Source organism: Andrena cerasifolii, chromosome 7 (assembly GCF_050908995.1).
Source record: "Andrena cerasifolii isolate SP2316 chromosome 7, iyAndCera1_principal, whole genome shotgun sequence".
In the NCBI taxonomy this organism is placed as follows: Eukaryota; Metazoa; Arthropoda; class Insecta; order Hymenoptera; family Andrenidae; genus Andrena; species Andrena cerasifolii.
The window spans coordinates 12,602,337-12,617,924 of record NC_135124.1 but is presented as its reverse complement, the minus strand read 5'-3'; the positions used below and the strand labels follow the sequence as shown (position 1 = coordinate 12,617,924).

The following is a 15,588-nucleotide window of genomic DNA, read 5'->3' as shown; positions in this document are numbered from 1 at the left end:
TCGAAAAATCCTTTGAGGCACCTTTAAAGATTACTAAATACTACAGCATATTCAAATTTCATCAATCTACGAAACCTTACTCCGAAATCTGTCCGATTTCGCATGGAATGTCTCCCCAGCGTCGTTATTCGAAACGGAACGCCAAGCCTCCTCTGAATTGCTGGCACCCCATCGCTAGGAAAAGTGAAGTGAATCGAAAGCCACCCCTTCGCCGAGCCTCCTAATGTTTGTCCACTGCAGTGACTTGGTTCCGCGACTCTGCGTTTCCGGCGCGGGGCTCGTCGAGACGGAATGGTCAACGCAAAAGGACTCGTAGGTGTAAAGGAAGGCAGGAGGGTGGTAATCGGTACGTTTCCGCGCGCGTCAGTGGCATCTGCGAGTGGAAGGACGTCGACTGCCGATGGTTAGACGGAGACAAGGCTGGGGCAGCGTTGCACCCGCCCACCACCACCCCTCTGCTCGAGCAGTTACACAATGCCGGAGGGTTCCGGAGATCGGTGTGTGTAAACGCGTTCACTTCAAAGCGAATCAGCTATCGTTACGCACGGCAGCACCGACGTCATCGTTGTCCGTAACCGTTGTTGTTGTCGCCGTTCCCGCACGTGGACGAGCTCTTTTGAGAATTAGCCTTTTTCCACTCGTGAGAGGATAATGCGCCTCGACGCATCGGTATCGCGGATGGATACTTGAGCGGATGTGCTATTGATGGATTATCGATTATTGAAGCAATTACGCGACCGCTTCCTTCTGGTTGTCCCGCGCGCCGCGACGATAGAGGCGCGCTTTCTGTCTCAAAAATATTCCACTCTCATCCCCTGCGATTCCACCAGCCTTTGGGGAAACGCCTCGGCGAGAGACGCGTGTCGGTTATCGAGGAGAGGGCTTACCCCAAGCCGAAATCTTTCAAATCTGTCAAACAGCGACAACCACCGTGAATGCTCTCGACCGCGGGAGATAACGGCGTGTCGACAGCGCTCGCAGATAGCTGCGAAAACTCGGGGATAGCGTGACGATCCGACGCGACGCGGCGGTGCTGGGGTTGGAAACGCGGCGAAGTCCCTCGGGTCCCAATTACACCGACACCCGATCCCGGCATTACGGCCTGGCTAATTCAAGGGGCGAGGTGCGTCGCGTATAAATCTCGCCCGGTTGATTGTACAGTTTCAATTCCGTTTGTCGCGATGGTCGTCGTCCAGCCGCGTCCTTGGGAACGTGCTGGCGTCTCTCCGCCCCTCCACGAGCTCGCTCCTACCCCGAAACAATTTCATAATCCGCGGACGGAGCTTTTAATGGTTGCCGGTGACGGGTTACAGTGACGCAGGTGTCAAAGGTCTCGCGAGTCGAAAGAAAAGAAAAGGACAGAGTGGCTGGGACGGGCAGAGGGTTAGACGCGAAAGGGGTGTTTCTCTCTGACGACAAAAGGTTCGGCTAATTACAGAGAGGCCGCAAGTTGCCGGTAAAGCGACGGAGAAAGGCAGCTGTCGGTTCCCAAGGCGGTTCGCGCGCGGTCCAGAGGTTTACAGGCACGGCGAGGGCTTTTTGCTCTAGGAAAACGTCGTCGTCTGTACGCCTCACGCGAGAGAGGCCGTCCAGAGTTTCCGGCCGCGGATCGAATCCAGAACAGTGCTCGGTTGTTCCCCGTTCTATTTGTTATCCTATCGCGGGCCGACCAATCCGCTCGGCGACTATCCGCCGCAGTGACGACATCGCACGCGAGGCTGAAAAACCGAGGCCGCGATTAACGACTCTCGAAATCCCGGTTAACGTAAACCCGGAGACAACGTGGGAAACGTGGCGAGCATGGATCGTCTTCCTTGGTTTTTCAGCCGCAGCGGGCTTGGACAAATAAAGCAACGGTTCTTCCAGCAATGAGGAGACCGTTCCGCAGACGAGACTCGCGAGTATCGAGTCGGTCGCGTCGACTATCGGTCCTTTGCGAAAGGTCATCGCATTGTTCCGAGAAACGCGCGTCCCATTAGAAATCCCTTGCCGCGCGACGACGAGAAACGAGCATCGGCTGCTCGCAACCCCTGCCAAGATAATACGGCCTCCCCCGCGCGGCAGGGGGTCGGAGATTTCAACCTTTACCGAAATGCCAAGCGGGGCTTTAAACGGGCTAATAACACCGCGCTCGCGCCCCCTTCTGTCCCACGATTCCCTCTCGCTCGCTGCACAAATTGCCTCTGCAGTCATGTACAAGACGATGCGTCGACTATAAAATTGATAACGACGCGGCGCGTCCTGCCGATCCGGGGCGTCGTAAACCGTCGAATTTGTGGCGCAAGGAAAGAACGATGTAGCTAATCATCGGGGACAGAATCCGAGGGCTTCGTCTCGGCTCGCAGTGATCGGAAGAGGTGCAGAAGAGGACATTCGGCTGAAACCTGAACTTTCTTCTATCGAAATCTACTCAGTGATTTCCTAAATGTCCATCAGGCTCGAAACTGAAAATATTAATGATATTGAATAGAAATTGCAATTGGGACGAACACTTAAAGTTGGACATTTTCAAGGTAGCATTTTTCACCAGAAAAAAACTGCTTCTTTCTTCTTAGAGATGCTCTGACGATCCTGTTTAATATTTTCTCACTGTTTCTTTTTTTTAGAATGAAGAGCATTCTTTTGCATTAAGAATTAACACCGTCAACTCAATATTACCTACTGTTCATAATGGATTAAAAAAGTAATGCTCAATGAAATAAAAAAATTGTCTTTCTTTACAATTCACGAGGAATATCTTTCAAGTCCCACCGAGTCACGTGTTTTAATCAATTGGAATATTTTCAGCACACCTTCCTCTACACTCTACAGAGTCATGCAAAAATCATTTCTCCCTTCAGCCTACTCTTCAAATTATTACTGTTTAAAACTGTTTTATTATTGTATTACAAAGGGTTTTTAGAAATATTTATGTAAGGGAGAGTGGGGTAAACACGAACGCGGGGTAATCGCGAATGCGATGGTTACGGCGTTTTAATAAATAAAAACGATGTTCCCTCTCCACTAGCTAATAGAACTGTCCAATAACAATCTAGCTGGACAAAAGACGCAGGTCGAACATAAATCATCAGTTAGGTGGAAATGTTTATTACTTGTTTGGAAAACACCATTTATATAGTTTTACCACCCTTAAAAGTTAAAAGCCAGCCTCCAAGGCTTTTTTGAAACCAAAATTCGTGTTCTGGGGTTTCTTAAAATGTAGAAAGCGAATTGTCAGCTGTGTTTTGTAAAGGAAAATTGTTTACAACCACGTTATTTAGAATAAATTACACATTTTAGCTGCTAACATCACCATTCACCCCGTTTATCAATAAAAACGAAATAAAATAAAATAATAATGTTCAACTAAACTGTAGATTTCGTCACAATTTCTAATAGTAGGTACTATTTGACTTTTCCTTATAACTCGGAAACGAAAAGCTTCCCCAACAAGCGATTTAGATCACTTAAAGAGCATTAACTAAATTACTAAATAAACAGTTTCCAAATATTTGCATAACAATTGAGTTGAAAAAATTAAAAAAAAAGAAACATTAAATAAACGTACAATATATTAAATTCTAAATCTCTAGAAGGAGATAATTTTTCCCTGTTTTTTGGCGCAAATTTCATTGCGATATGTTTTATAGTTTAAAAGTTATACGCGAATGGCATTAATTACCCGTATCCCGACCACTGCGCGGACCTGAAAAGCGCGAGAGCCAGTCGCGAATCCCCAGCAAGCCCGCTCCCTGTAGCAACGCGTTAAAGTCGCGCGCGAATACGACGCTACTTGCGAGACAACCGCGCGGCTCGCCTCGTGCATTTTTTATTTACTCGCACGGTCATTAGCCGAATGAAAGACGGTGGTCTTGGCGAGCGAGTGCGTCAATATCGCCGGATGATCGATCATCCGGCAGGAACAGCGGGAGGCCTCGCGCAAATTAGCTATCGTCTTACGTGCCCCGCCGCCTTTACGAATCCTCGAAAACGATCCACGCGCTGATCGACGAATCGGCCGTGAAAGCCGCCGAATACCCCGGCAACATCGATCACGCGGGGTAAACCGAAGAATAGGGGCGACAGGGGCCGGCGAGGACGGCCGGGGGAGGTCAAAGTTTCCCGCGGAAAGATAAAGCTTTCTATGGTCGATGGAAGGAGGGCGGCGGACTATTTCCTATATTTGCGATATCGTAGAGGCTGGCTTGACATTACGGGCGGCGACGGGGGGTGGTCGGGAGGGCGAAGACGAGCCGCGCGAAGGGATAGATGGGCTATTCCGTGAGACCGGCTGTCATATTCATGTATTGACACTGAGCTGGTTGACTAATGGACTGCTGTTGTCACAGGCTCGTGTTACCGCGAGGGCCCGGCCCTGGCAACTCGTTTTTCCTGCGAATCGACCGAAACGCGCTCCACGAACCGCCGACTTCCCTTGCACCATACCGCGGCACGGAGGGAGGGGAAAAAAATCCGCTCGAGCCACGGGGGCGAGAGAACGCGCGCACCGCTTCCACCACCCTCGGATAGGGACTTTTTTCATTCCGCGCGGCAATATAGCAACGATCGCCAGCGTGGCAGGGCGAAGCACGCGGATATTCCCGTCGGTCTTCTCCACTTTTACATATTTATCGGGCGCGCTCGCATTGTGCTCGCGTCAGCCGAGACGCCGACATCTTTTGCCTGGAAAATCCGTGATATTGAATTTGCCCGCCCCCCGCGCAAGCTTTCGCTCATCTCCTCCCCGGTCGACGGCCAGGAATCGATTCGTGGACGCGCGCCGTGCCCCGTGCTCTCCCGAAAACCTCTCCGTTTAATGCGGTTCCGCCGGCTCCGATCGAGATCGAATCGTAGATCCGTCCGTGACTCACCGCCACGGTAGTCCTCGATTCATCCGCGCAAAGATCTCGATCCAGACGGAGCACAATGGAGAAATCGCGTCTACCGGTCGCTTTTTGTCGTCCGCCGGCCGAAAAGAAGAGTACGCCGACGGACAAAGGGGAGTGGGTGTTGCGGGATCGAGTAGGTGGTCGAAGAGAAGCAGCCCGTGAACGCGGGGACGACTATTCTATTACGGACTGACATTCGATACAAAGTTGCTTGAGCGATCACGGCCCTTGCCGCGCGGTACTTCCATCTTTCCTCCGTCCTCCTTCCTCTTTCCACTTTCAACCCTTCCATTAAAGCAAAGGCGACGCGACTCGCGAAGCAGCTAGGAAGCTAGGGGGACGGAGACAGTGGAGGCTAGAGCAAGGACCCCCAGCGTGGAATAATAGGATACGCAGGGTCCTACGTACTCGGTCGAGGCTTTATAGCGGCCTGTCTCTCCGCGACTCCTTGATTTATCGTCGAGTTAACCGGCTCGACTCGTGAACGCCCGAACCTCCGCTTCCTCGCGGATGATCGTGCGCCGCGGATCCGGCCACGGCACCGAACCTGTCACACGTTCGCGCGCAGAGTCAATTTTCCGAAGGCCGTAAAGGGTATCCGCCCCGACGGGGACAGGCGTCCGTAAACCAGCCTCGTGAAATTTCGTTCGGCGGCAGGGGATAGTAAACTAGAGTTTCTCGTCGCCGCGCTCGGCGACAGGAAGTTCAGTCGAAATTAGGTACTCACCACGAACTTTCTGCTCGTCCTGGAGCTGCCGCTCGAGGCTGTCCTTCACCTCCCTCTCGCGCAGAACGTCCATCTTCAGCTCGGCTGAAATCAGAAGGGAACCATTTCTGTTAATTCACCCTGCCTTATTTCTATGGTAGAATGAGACGGCAAGTTATGTGATTCCCCGAAGGAGGAACCTATAGGCGCTGTGTCTGCGCCCGGCTACACAGGCTGAATCTACTCACGCGAGCGAAGTACTTACATAGGTAGGGTAAAGGCAGGTAATACGGAACGGCAAGTAATATGGAATTTCGTAAAATTTCGATAAAGAAATAACGAAGTCTTCGCGCAATCGTGTATAGTAAGTAGATCCCTAGATATAATAGACGATGATACTGACAATTGAACATCAGTCGGGCATCCATTATTGAAAGAGAAACGTTTATATTTTTCGTGGGGTGTAAAAGCTTCTGAAAAGTGCATCAAACAGTTAAATATTGTAGCGAAGGTATGTTACAAAGTATTATTTTGATATAATTTATCATTAAATTTGCGTGGTCTTGATTATTCAACAATAGTTTACCAATAAAGTTACTTTCTTCTTACAAGGAGAGTATTTTAGGTGTCCGCCTCCGATCATTTTGATTTTTGCATATGTTATAGAGGGCCGAAAAATAAGAAATACGTGTTTTTTTATTTTTCCCAGTTTTCATATTTGGGCGGTGAAAACTGCGTTCAAAGTTAGGGTTGAAAAGGGTATTTTCGGTTCGGCTGTGAAGTATAAGAAAATAAATTTGCATGAAAATAGATGAAGATTTACAAGAATTATTAACTTTATTTGTATCTTGTACTTAATAAATCTTCATTTTTAGTAAAAAAGTAAAGATTGTTGAATTTTCTTTACAAATTTCCTAGGTGTTCCATTTTTTTGAACGGCCGATTTTCACACTTTTCATTTTTTTTACAATAATTTTAAAAATTGGACTTTTTTACATTTGACGATGTAAATATGATTATGCATTAATTCCTTCATCCCTTCATGTCAGTGTTATTAAAAAAAAAAATTCCCCTACTTCTGACAAGCTTTTGAAATCAGATGTTCCATATTACCTGCCTTTACCCTACTGGCTTCTTTCGAACGGTATCGTATTTGATGTGTGAATTCTCAATTTTGTCGAAAACGGTTTCGAATTTTCGAAAACTCTCAACGAGACAACGCGGTACAAAACTAAGTAGTACAAACCAGTACAACACTGACATTTAATTTTTTCAAAAAAAGGGGGCTTCGCACAAATAGGGGAATACCCAGGACCGTGAACAATTTTATTCGCAACTCTGCCAGCGACGAAGGGATCGTCGATGGAGCGGATCAGGTTAACGCGAAACGGGATCCTTCCGTCGTTCCGTTTGCCAAAAGGTGGCACGGGAGAATATCGCACGGTCGAGTGGGTTCGTGATTAAATCCAACGGACGATGGGCGGACCAGAGCTCGCATAGTTACCTCTAATAGAATTACATCAAGACACGGATATCCCCGGCCGCGTTCCTCCTCGTAGCTTCTCTCCGCGGCCCCTCGCCACCTTTCTCCATCTTCGCGAGCCCCCACCGTCCACCCCATGGGACACGGCACGGCAAATTAGCCATTTCGAATCTCGGCAAGAGGGTGGATCCGTCCGAGTTCGCAGGACATTGTCTACCCCGCGCGATCCTCCGCTCGGTTTCGGAGTTTGCCAAGTGTGTGTACCTCGAACTAGATCATCGACGTCTCGAGGCCGAGCGGACACGCTCGCTGGCTCGAGAGCTCAGGGGAGCTCGGGAAAGAAGTCGCTTTTCAACCGGTAAAGCGTTCCCGTTGCTCTAAATCAGGCAGGCTAATTCGGTTTAACGGAAGAAAAGAAAGCAGGGGAGAGAAGCCAGCGAGCCACCCTCTCCCTTGCTCGTCGTCTCCCTCTCGAATTACATCGACGGCCAATGAGCCGCGCAGGGCCGTAACGCGTCTCGCGGCTCATCGGCTGATAAGTCGCTCGTTAGATCGCCGCCAATTTGCGGACATTTCGCAGTAGCGATTCCCCGAGCCCAATGAAACTTCGCTAACGACGAGCGGGACGGGAGGGGAGGGAAAGGAACACAACGTTCGACGGAGCAGTCGGAAAATTCGGTGGCCCGATAATCGTGGAAAGTTGGCGGAGGGTGGGGTCAGGGGCGATGAGCCGCGCGGAGAATCAAGCTGGTAGATTAGGTAGGGCCGCGTCTCAGCAGTCTGCCGGCAATTTGAGAGCGTTTGCGAGGTCCATTAACGGCGGTAACTCTTCACGACCGGCCGCCACGAAGATTCAATTTGAATGCTAACCAGAATAGGAAGTTCGCGCCGGAGCCCCGCGTGTATACGTTACGCGGCTGCCCCTTCCTGCCTCCTCCTCCCCCCCCTGCCACACACCCCTCGGCCCACCCTGTTATTGCCAATTTCGGCGCGTTTCTGCAGCCCACTTTGCGATCGTTTAGATTATCATCTCTCCCGGCTTTCTCTTTCTATCGTCTCGACGTTAGGGCTCCGACGCGTTTCCCTCCCCTTCCGCCGCCGTCCACCTCACCACCCCCTTGGGTGCCTAACGTTTCCCGAGATAATTGAACTTTATTAGAGATCGTCGTCGGCGGTACGTCAGCCCTCCACCCCGGGGCCGATTCGAATCGACTCGGTTTAACAATTACCCCGCTCCTCCCGTTGTCTTTACACTCCTTCGAACTCTCCAGCCTCGCGGCGCTCTCGCGGATGTCGCGAGAATCGATTTCCACCTTCGTTCGCGAGGTGAGAGGGTGCCGCGAGGTTATTGAAATTCGGCCGCGACCCGGAGGCCATTCAAATTTCGGGGATTAACGTTGGACCGCGTCTGTGTCGTAAGAAAACGACGCCCCAGACGTCGTTCCGTCGTTCCCGCGTCAATTAGACGTTCCCTAATCGCGAGTCGCTCCATAAACCGTGAATTAGGGTAAAGGAGGTAATATGGAACGGCAGGTAATGTGGAACATCGTAAAATTTCGAGGAAGAAATAATGAAATCTTCAGGCAATCGTGTATATTATTTAAGGGGTTAGCTACCGTCAGGAGGTGGAAAAAGAATCGAATCTTTGGGAATTTATTTCAGAAAGTAGATACATGCATATTTTCATTCAGTTGTAATTTTGCAATAACTAAGTATTTTTATACCAAAACATAATATAATAACCTGTTAAAGTGTCCCTCATTTGAATACAAAAACCATTGCATAAAAATATGCATGTACTTTCTGAAATAAATTCCCAAATCGATTCTTTTTCTACATCCTGACGGTAGGTACCCCTTAAGGGGTTATACCCAGTCAGGCGGCCGAAAAGAGGCAAGTATTTGAGAATTTTTTTTGAAGAAGCGAAAGCGTATATTTTTACAAAACTCGTTGCGCTTAAAGGAGCAACATTTAAAGAACATTTGGTAATTTTTTCGTAGAAAAATATTTACGGTGTGTAAAAGTTTCTGAAAAGTGAAACGAACAGGTAAATATTTTAGTGAAGGTAAGTTATAAAGTATTATTTAGGTATAATTGATCATTAAATATGTGTGTTGTTGATTATTCACACGGAGAATGTGGGGCTTCCGACGTACCTATTATTCACGTGCCCAACGTGTGGGAGACGCAGAAAGCAGGAATAAATTCCAAAAATGATGTATATTTATTTATTTCTATCTTCTGCTTAATAAATCTTCATTTTTAGTAAGAAAAGTAAAGATTTTTTAGTTTTCTTTACAAATCTCCTAGGTGTTCCACATTACGACCCATTTTTTCGAGCGGTCGAGTTTCACTCTTTTCATTTTTTTTACAATAATTTTAAAGAAATTGGATTTTTTTACATTTGACGATGTAAATATGATTATGCATTAGTTCCTACGTCCCTTAATGTCAGTTATATTAAAAAAAAAACAAATTCCCCTACTTTTGACAAGCTTTTGAAATCAGGTGTTCCATATTACCTGCTTTTACCCTACATCCGTCTCGTTATTCGACATCCCGAACTCCTCCGCCGCCGTTCGTCCTCCATGCTCCGTCCCGATCCAAGGAAGGCTCCCGTAAGAGTTCACCTTCGATCCGAGCGTGTCCGCGGGAACCGCGAGCAGGGGCGCAGCTGTCGCGAAACTCTGCTCGTTAGGGGCGACGAGTGGTTGGAGGTGGAGCGGATTATCGCGTGGCGGGATCGCGGCTAGCTAGGATCGCCGGCGATAATAATATTCACGGTAGCCCGAGCACTCTGGGCGCCAGCAACAATAACGGTGCAACGGAACGTGCATGCCACTGTTACCGGAGCGATTCATGGTTATTGATTAGTATATGGGTGGCAGGAAGACGGGAGGCGGCAGTGGTGGTAGCGGAGGCGGTGACGGTGTAGCGTTCACATCCCCGGGGGGCTTGTACGACGACGTGTACGCGTGTATAGCTTCTGCGCGGCGCTAAGATATTCGCAGGGCCCCGGGCCACCCTCAGAAACAACAATGTCAACTTACCCGTGCGCCGCACCGCGCCGTACTCCGCAATCGTTTGAATAGTATAATGTGGCTTTCGTGTTACGCCCCGCTGCCCTCTCGCGCGACCATCGATACCGCCTTCGACGCGCCTACGCCCGCCTATCCTCACCCCGCGATCCTCGCCAAGGATCATCGCCGAGCACCGTGGAACGCGAGTTTCTTCCGGCGTTCGCGAATTTCATTTCGTCGGATCCGGGCGGAGTAATAAACCGCCGCTGGGAATTAACCGGCGGATTATTTCGGTAATTTACAACCCCCAGGACCGCGCTCGCTTCTGGTATTCTCTCTGCCGTGGCATGTTTCCTTAAGGGGTTACGCCACCCTGAGACGCTCGAAACTAGACGAATTTTTTTTGCAGATACTATGAGGTTAAAAATGATTTCTTTACTTCTTATGTGTAGAGCATGTATTAGTGCGTATATTGTATAAATACTGTATAAAAATATTAAAAAATACTCGAGTTATTTGTTGCTCCACGAAGCTCCTTCGCATCAGCGGTGTATCAAATACCGTAACATGGGGGAACATTGGCAGGTTTTTGATACATTTTGTTATATAATGTAAAAGTTAAAACGGAGGGGATGCAGTGCTGTTAGATGAATCATCTTTGGACGTATACAGTCTTATTACGTCTCGGCTGATGCGTTCGGTTCTATCGCACGAATTTCATAAATTTCATAAATTTCATAAATTTCATAAATTTCATAAATTTCATAAATTTCCCAAGTCTTACCCCGATTAATCCCACGCGTCGCGTTATTTGCCCACGGAAGGGTTTCCTCTGGACCGGAGGGTGAGCGCCTCTGGCCGAAACGATGATATTATTGTTTCACCCTTGCATATTATAAACGCGTAACGATCGCTCGCGCACTGCCAAGTTTGTCCTCTCCCGCGGGCATGCTTCTCCCCGCGGAACTTGAATTGTCTGTGGCGCGGGCGAGCGGGAGCACGCTGTCGAAGACGTTGCGCCGATGAGAGAGACGTAAAAATAGGCAGGGGATAATTGGGAATGTTAAACGATGCATCGGGGAGATAGGAGCGTTCTCAGCGGCTAGATTCCAGCGATTACTCCGCGGGATGTCTCTTCGATAACGTCTCACGGTTGCATGACTCTGATCAACGAGAAGTCGACGAGAGGGCAATAGTTATCCCGCGCGGATTACGGTCCTTGGCTAAGGGCTACAAGGGTTTCCCTCCTACAGGATTTAAGACGGACTTAGGCCTTGTTCCGGTCGCTGACCACTTTGCCTCCCATTAACCATTAACGGATCTAACGAAAATAGGATTAGATCGCAAGTCTAGTCGGCCTCGCGGCTCGCCGACTAAAACTACTGCCGTTTGCGGCAGGCGTCGGGTTTCTTCCACGGATTATCCGCGAGCAACTTCATCCCTCCTCGAGCCTCGAAAATCATCCTTTTTTCCCCTCTCTCTCTCTCTCTCCACTGATTCGGATGATCCGACCAGGCGAGCATCGGTGTTAAACAAAACTTCCTTCTTTGCGCGATCATCGAAACGTAGATTTATCCCTGCGCGTGGGTTCCCCGTGTCCCGTATAGGTCGAAGAATTCCACGAGCAGCCTTCCCCAAGTCCCTCGGCGGGCTCTAAGCGCGGGACAGACGGATAAAGAACGGACGCGGGCTTAACGTGTAGAAGGAAGGCGGTCGTACGTCGCGAGGGGCGATCGTAGGTGAATAGTTTCGATATCTCTGCGGCCGTGGAGGACCGCGGGACTTCGGTGGCCGCGTTCGTCGCTCCAGCTCGGCCGGAGATACGGCGGAGAGCGTTTTCGCGTTTCAAGATAATCCTTCCTTCCTTCGGGAACAGGGCCCGCGGGGATATCTTGCCGAGTTATTGCACGGCCGCCGCTTAGAAACCGCCGCGCCGCGATATCGCCGCCTTCGACTCGCCCGACCTCCTCCGAACGATCTTCATTTTTCCACCGACTGTAAATCCCTTCGGCCAAGCGAACCACCCGAGAGTCTCCGCTCCGCCAGGCCATGGAAACCTGTGGCCGACGCTCCTGGAATCGTAATTCCTCGCTGGTAATCGTCCGGCCAGCGACGACGAATCGATCTCGCGGCAGTCGTTGAACTCTCGTGCACGGCTACGTAACCGCACCGAGCCGCTCACCTTTTTCCCCCTCGTTCTAACGAGACCGACGACGCGCCGCGCTGGATCTTTATCGTTATTACGAGTGTCTGTCCGTCTGTACGCGCGTGCAAGCCGGGCCCGCCCGTGCACAGCACGAGACATTAATGGTTCGCGATCGTAAACCGTTCAGCGGCCGGGATTCCTCTAGCATTTATCGAATAACCCTCGACGACCCGCGGCTGCCTGCCCGACGATCGATCCTCCGCCTTCGCCGCGCTGTTCTCCGTCGCCGCGCCATTTCCTTCCCGCGAGCCATCGTGCGCGGGGCGTGCGAAACAGCTCTTCGTGGATGTATCTACTCGTGTATCTATCTGGCTGGCCGCAGACACCGGGACGTTACGCCAGCCCGACAATTTATGCGAGGGCAGTATCGCGTGCACCGGAAACGTCGCGAGCTGTAAAATCGGGCCTACTCTGCGCGAGAGTGGCAGCTGGGCCCCTCTGTCCCGCGTGTCATTCCAGCCGGTAATTAAGAATCGTTTTAACGAACGCGGTATCTTCATCGAGAAGCGGGTTTGTTCCGCGATCGAGCCCCTTTCTCGTTAGCGGGCCTAATAACCAGTCTGTTGGACGACTATCGGCGAGCTCCACTACCAACTAGACGAATGGTAACGCCGCCGAATAAACGCCCACTGCCCAAAGCGGTCGTCGACTTCCGTCGATCCTCGGGCTCGTTTCTCGGGGCGCGTAAATAACGCGGTGCTGTAGGGGAGGACCGGGGCGAGTTGATACGTTTTTTCAGTTTTCAATGTTTTTCATTTTTTTTTTAAATTAATTAGTTGATAACAAATATGCTAAAATATACTTTGGTCCTTCCTCTTTAAAATACTGTAGATGAAAAGTTGAGAAAATGTATACAAAATGAATGAAAAAATGTTATTTGGACGAAATGTGCCAATTTACCCCACTGCGGGGCTAGTTGATACGCTATTCTGTTTTCAATTTTTTTCAATTTGTATTTGAATTAATTACTTAATAACGAATATGCCAAAATATACTTTGGTCCTTCCTCTTTAATATATAGTAAGCGGAAACTTGAGAAAGTACATACAAAATGAATGAAAAAATGTTATTTTGACGATCAACTTGGATGTATCAAAACTATTTACTTTTTCTCTATATAAACGAAAACAGTTAACACTATTCCTACCACGACCGGTAAAATGACCGTTTTTAAAATTTCGATTAGAATTTCATGTGTACAACGTGATTGAATCGCCTTTAAACTTCACGACTTTTCCTCAAATATACGTATGTACATGATATACTTCTGAATAAAAGAAACTATACTTTTATACTGTCAAATTGGCTATTATCTTCATTCTATATTAAAAAATATAAATTGTGCTAAAGACCGGTCGTTTCACCGGTCGCGGTTGGAATAGGGACATTCCATTGCGAACTCGGACAGATTTCGGAGTAAGTTTTTCGTAGATTGCTGAAATTCGAATATGTTGTAGTCTTTACTGATATTTAAACGTACCTCAAAGGATTTTTCGAAATTTTGAAAAATGTCGATTTTACAGCTGTTTGAAGGCGACGCAGCGTCAACTTTCGGCAATTTTTACAGGGCCAATTTTAAAATGTCCATATTTTTGAAAATTTGTCGATCAACGGGAAGTATGGAACTATATTCTCCATTTTCAGATTTTTAAAATCGCGCCGGATGTTAAAAACCTGCATTTGTTTAAAATAATTGCACAAGAATGGTTAAATTTTTTTTAAACTGAAATAATTTTTTCTTAAAACTTCAATGTCTTCTCTATAAGCACCGTAAAGCTCATCTCCATCCGTTTACTACCTCCATAGCTATAATATATTAAAAAAAAGATAGCACTTAATTTCAATCATCTGTAAAATCGACATTTTTCAAAATTTCGAAAAATCCTTTTAGGTACATTTAAATATCACCAAAGAGTACAAAATATTCAAATTTCAGCAATCTACGAAAACTTACTCCGAAATCTGTCCAAGTTCGCATGGAATGTGACCAATAGATATACGTGAAGTGTGGGTAGAAATAGTAATTAAAAACGATTGTTAACGTCAATGTACACACACGTACGCTGAATCCTAGGGAAGAACTGAACAACAATCTTCACATATCTGGCTCAAATGGAGCTACATATACACGGTGTCGAGATACCTATCAACTTGCCCCTGTATCAACTAGCCCCGGTCTCCCCTAATAAGACGTCAACGAGCGGCCCGGCACCTACGCGGCTCCGATACGATCTCCCTGGCCGCGACAGAAATTGTACGCTTTCGTTAGCCCTTTCCTCTGGAAGCCGAATACGAAAGCAGAGGGCGGCTACCGAAACATAGAAATTTGACGGAGACACGTGAGGACGCTGTTTCGGGGGTGAGAACGGAGCACCTGTTCGACGGACTCGAGGAGCAGCGAGGCCACTGGCCACGCTTTCCTTTATTTGCTCGTTCGCACCTCCCCGTCTAATCGTCCCGTTACGTCACACGCGAGAAAATTAGCCGGACTGGTCCCGGAGGATTGGTCGCGCGCATAACGCGCGTGATTATATGCATTAAGCCGCGAGGGGCGTGCTTTAAGGGCCAATTATCGCGGCGCTTTTACGCTCGGCGAGAGCCTCTTGACCAGGCTCGATGACACTTTCGAAAGCGGGATTCTTTAATGCTGCAATCCGGCTGCGAGAACCGTCCGCCTTTCTCCTCTTCTACCTCGGCGCGGATCCGGTCGACGGGGATGCTGCTCGCGGGGGAGGAGGAGGAGGAGGGGTGGTTTAGCAAGGCACCGAGTGCCGCGTGCCACGTCGCGATTCCAACGACGGCGGATCGAACCGCTTCGGCCCCGAGAGTTGTAACAAAATATTCGTTGCTCGCGGCAGTAAACGGCGCCGTTAACGACACGGCCCTCTCCCTCTCGCCCTCGTGCTCGGTCGCGACCGGCTCTCTCGCGTGGCCGTTACCACTGCTCTTTTATTGCCGGTAAATTACACGCTTTATTCGCCCGTGCGACGACCCGAAAGCAAACTGTATAATTGAACGGTAGTTAAAACTGCGGTAGGTCAAGTTTCTTTCCACTTCTCGCCCTCTCCCTAACTCTCTCTCTCTACCCATACTCGCTAGCCCTCTGTTCTTCATTTACTCTCCACCTGTACCGTTTCATCCGCCTCTCCATCTATCCATCTCTCGCGATCGCGACGCAACTGCAGGTTCCTTGACGTGTCACTTACGAAAGCGAACGAGACGCGCTCGAAGGCAGAAACAGGCAGCGAGGCTGGATCGCGATCAGCAGAAGGTCGCGGGTGGAAGGACCTCGAGAGGGTAACAAA

The 15,588-nt window shown here is 49.0% G+C and overlaps 1 protein-coding gene across 3 annotated transcripts in view; it reads right to left on the bottom strand.

Moving 5' to 3' along the window:
- The window catches only part of Dac (dachshund family transcription factor), a 198,881-nt gene that overhangs the window by 44,949 nt on the left and 138,344 nt on the right, over positions 1 to 15,588 (bottom strand). For all 3 annotated transcript variants that reach the window (XM_076816221.1, XM_076816218.1, XM_076816219.1), the window contains exon 8: positions 5,596 to 5,679. In XM_076816221.1, the coding sequence (XP_076672336.1) occupies positions 5,596 to 5,679 (84 nt within the window). The remainder of the gene's footprint in view (positions 1 to 5,595; positions 5,680 to 15,588) is intronic.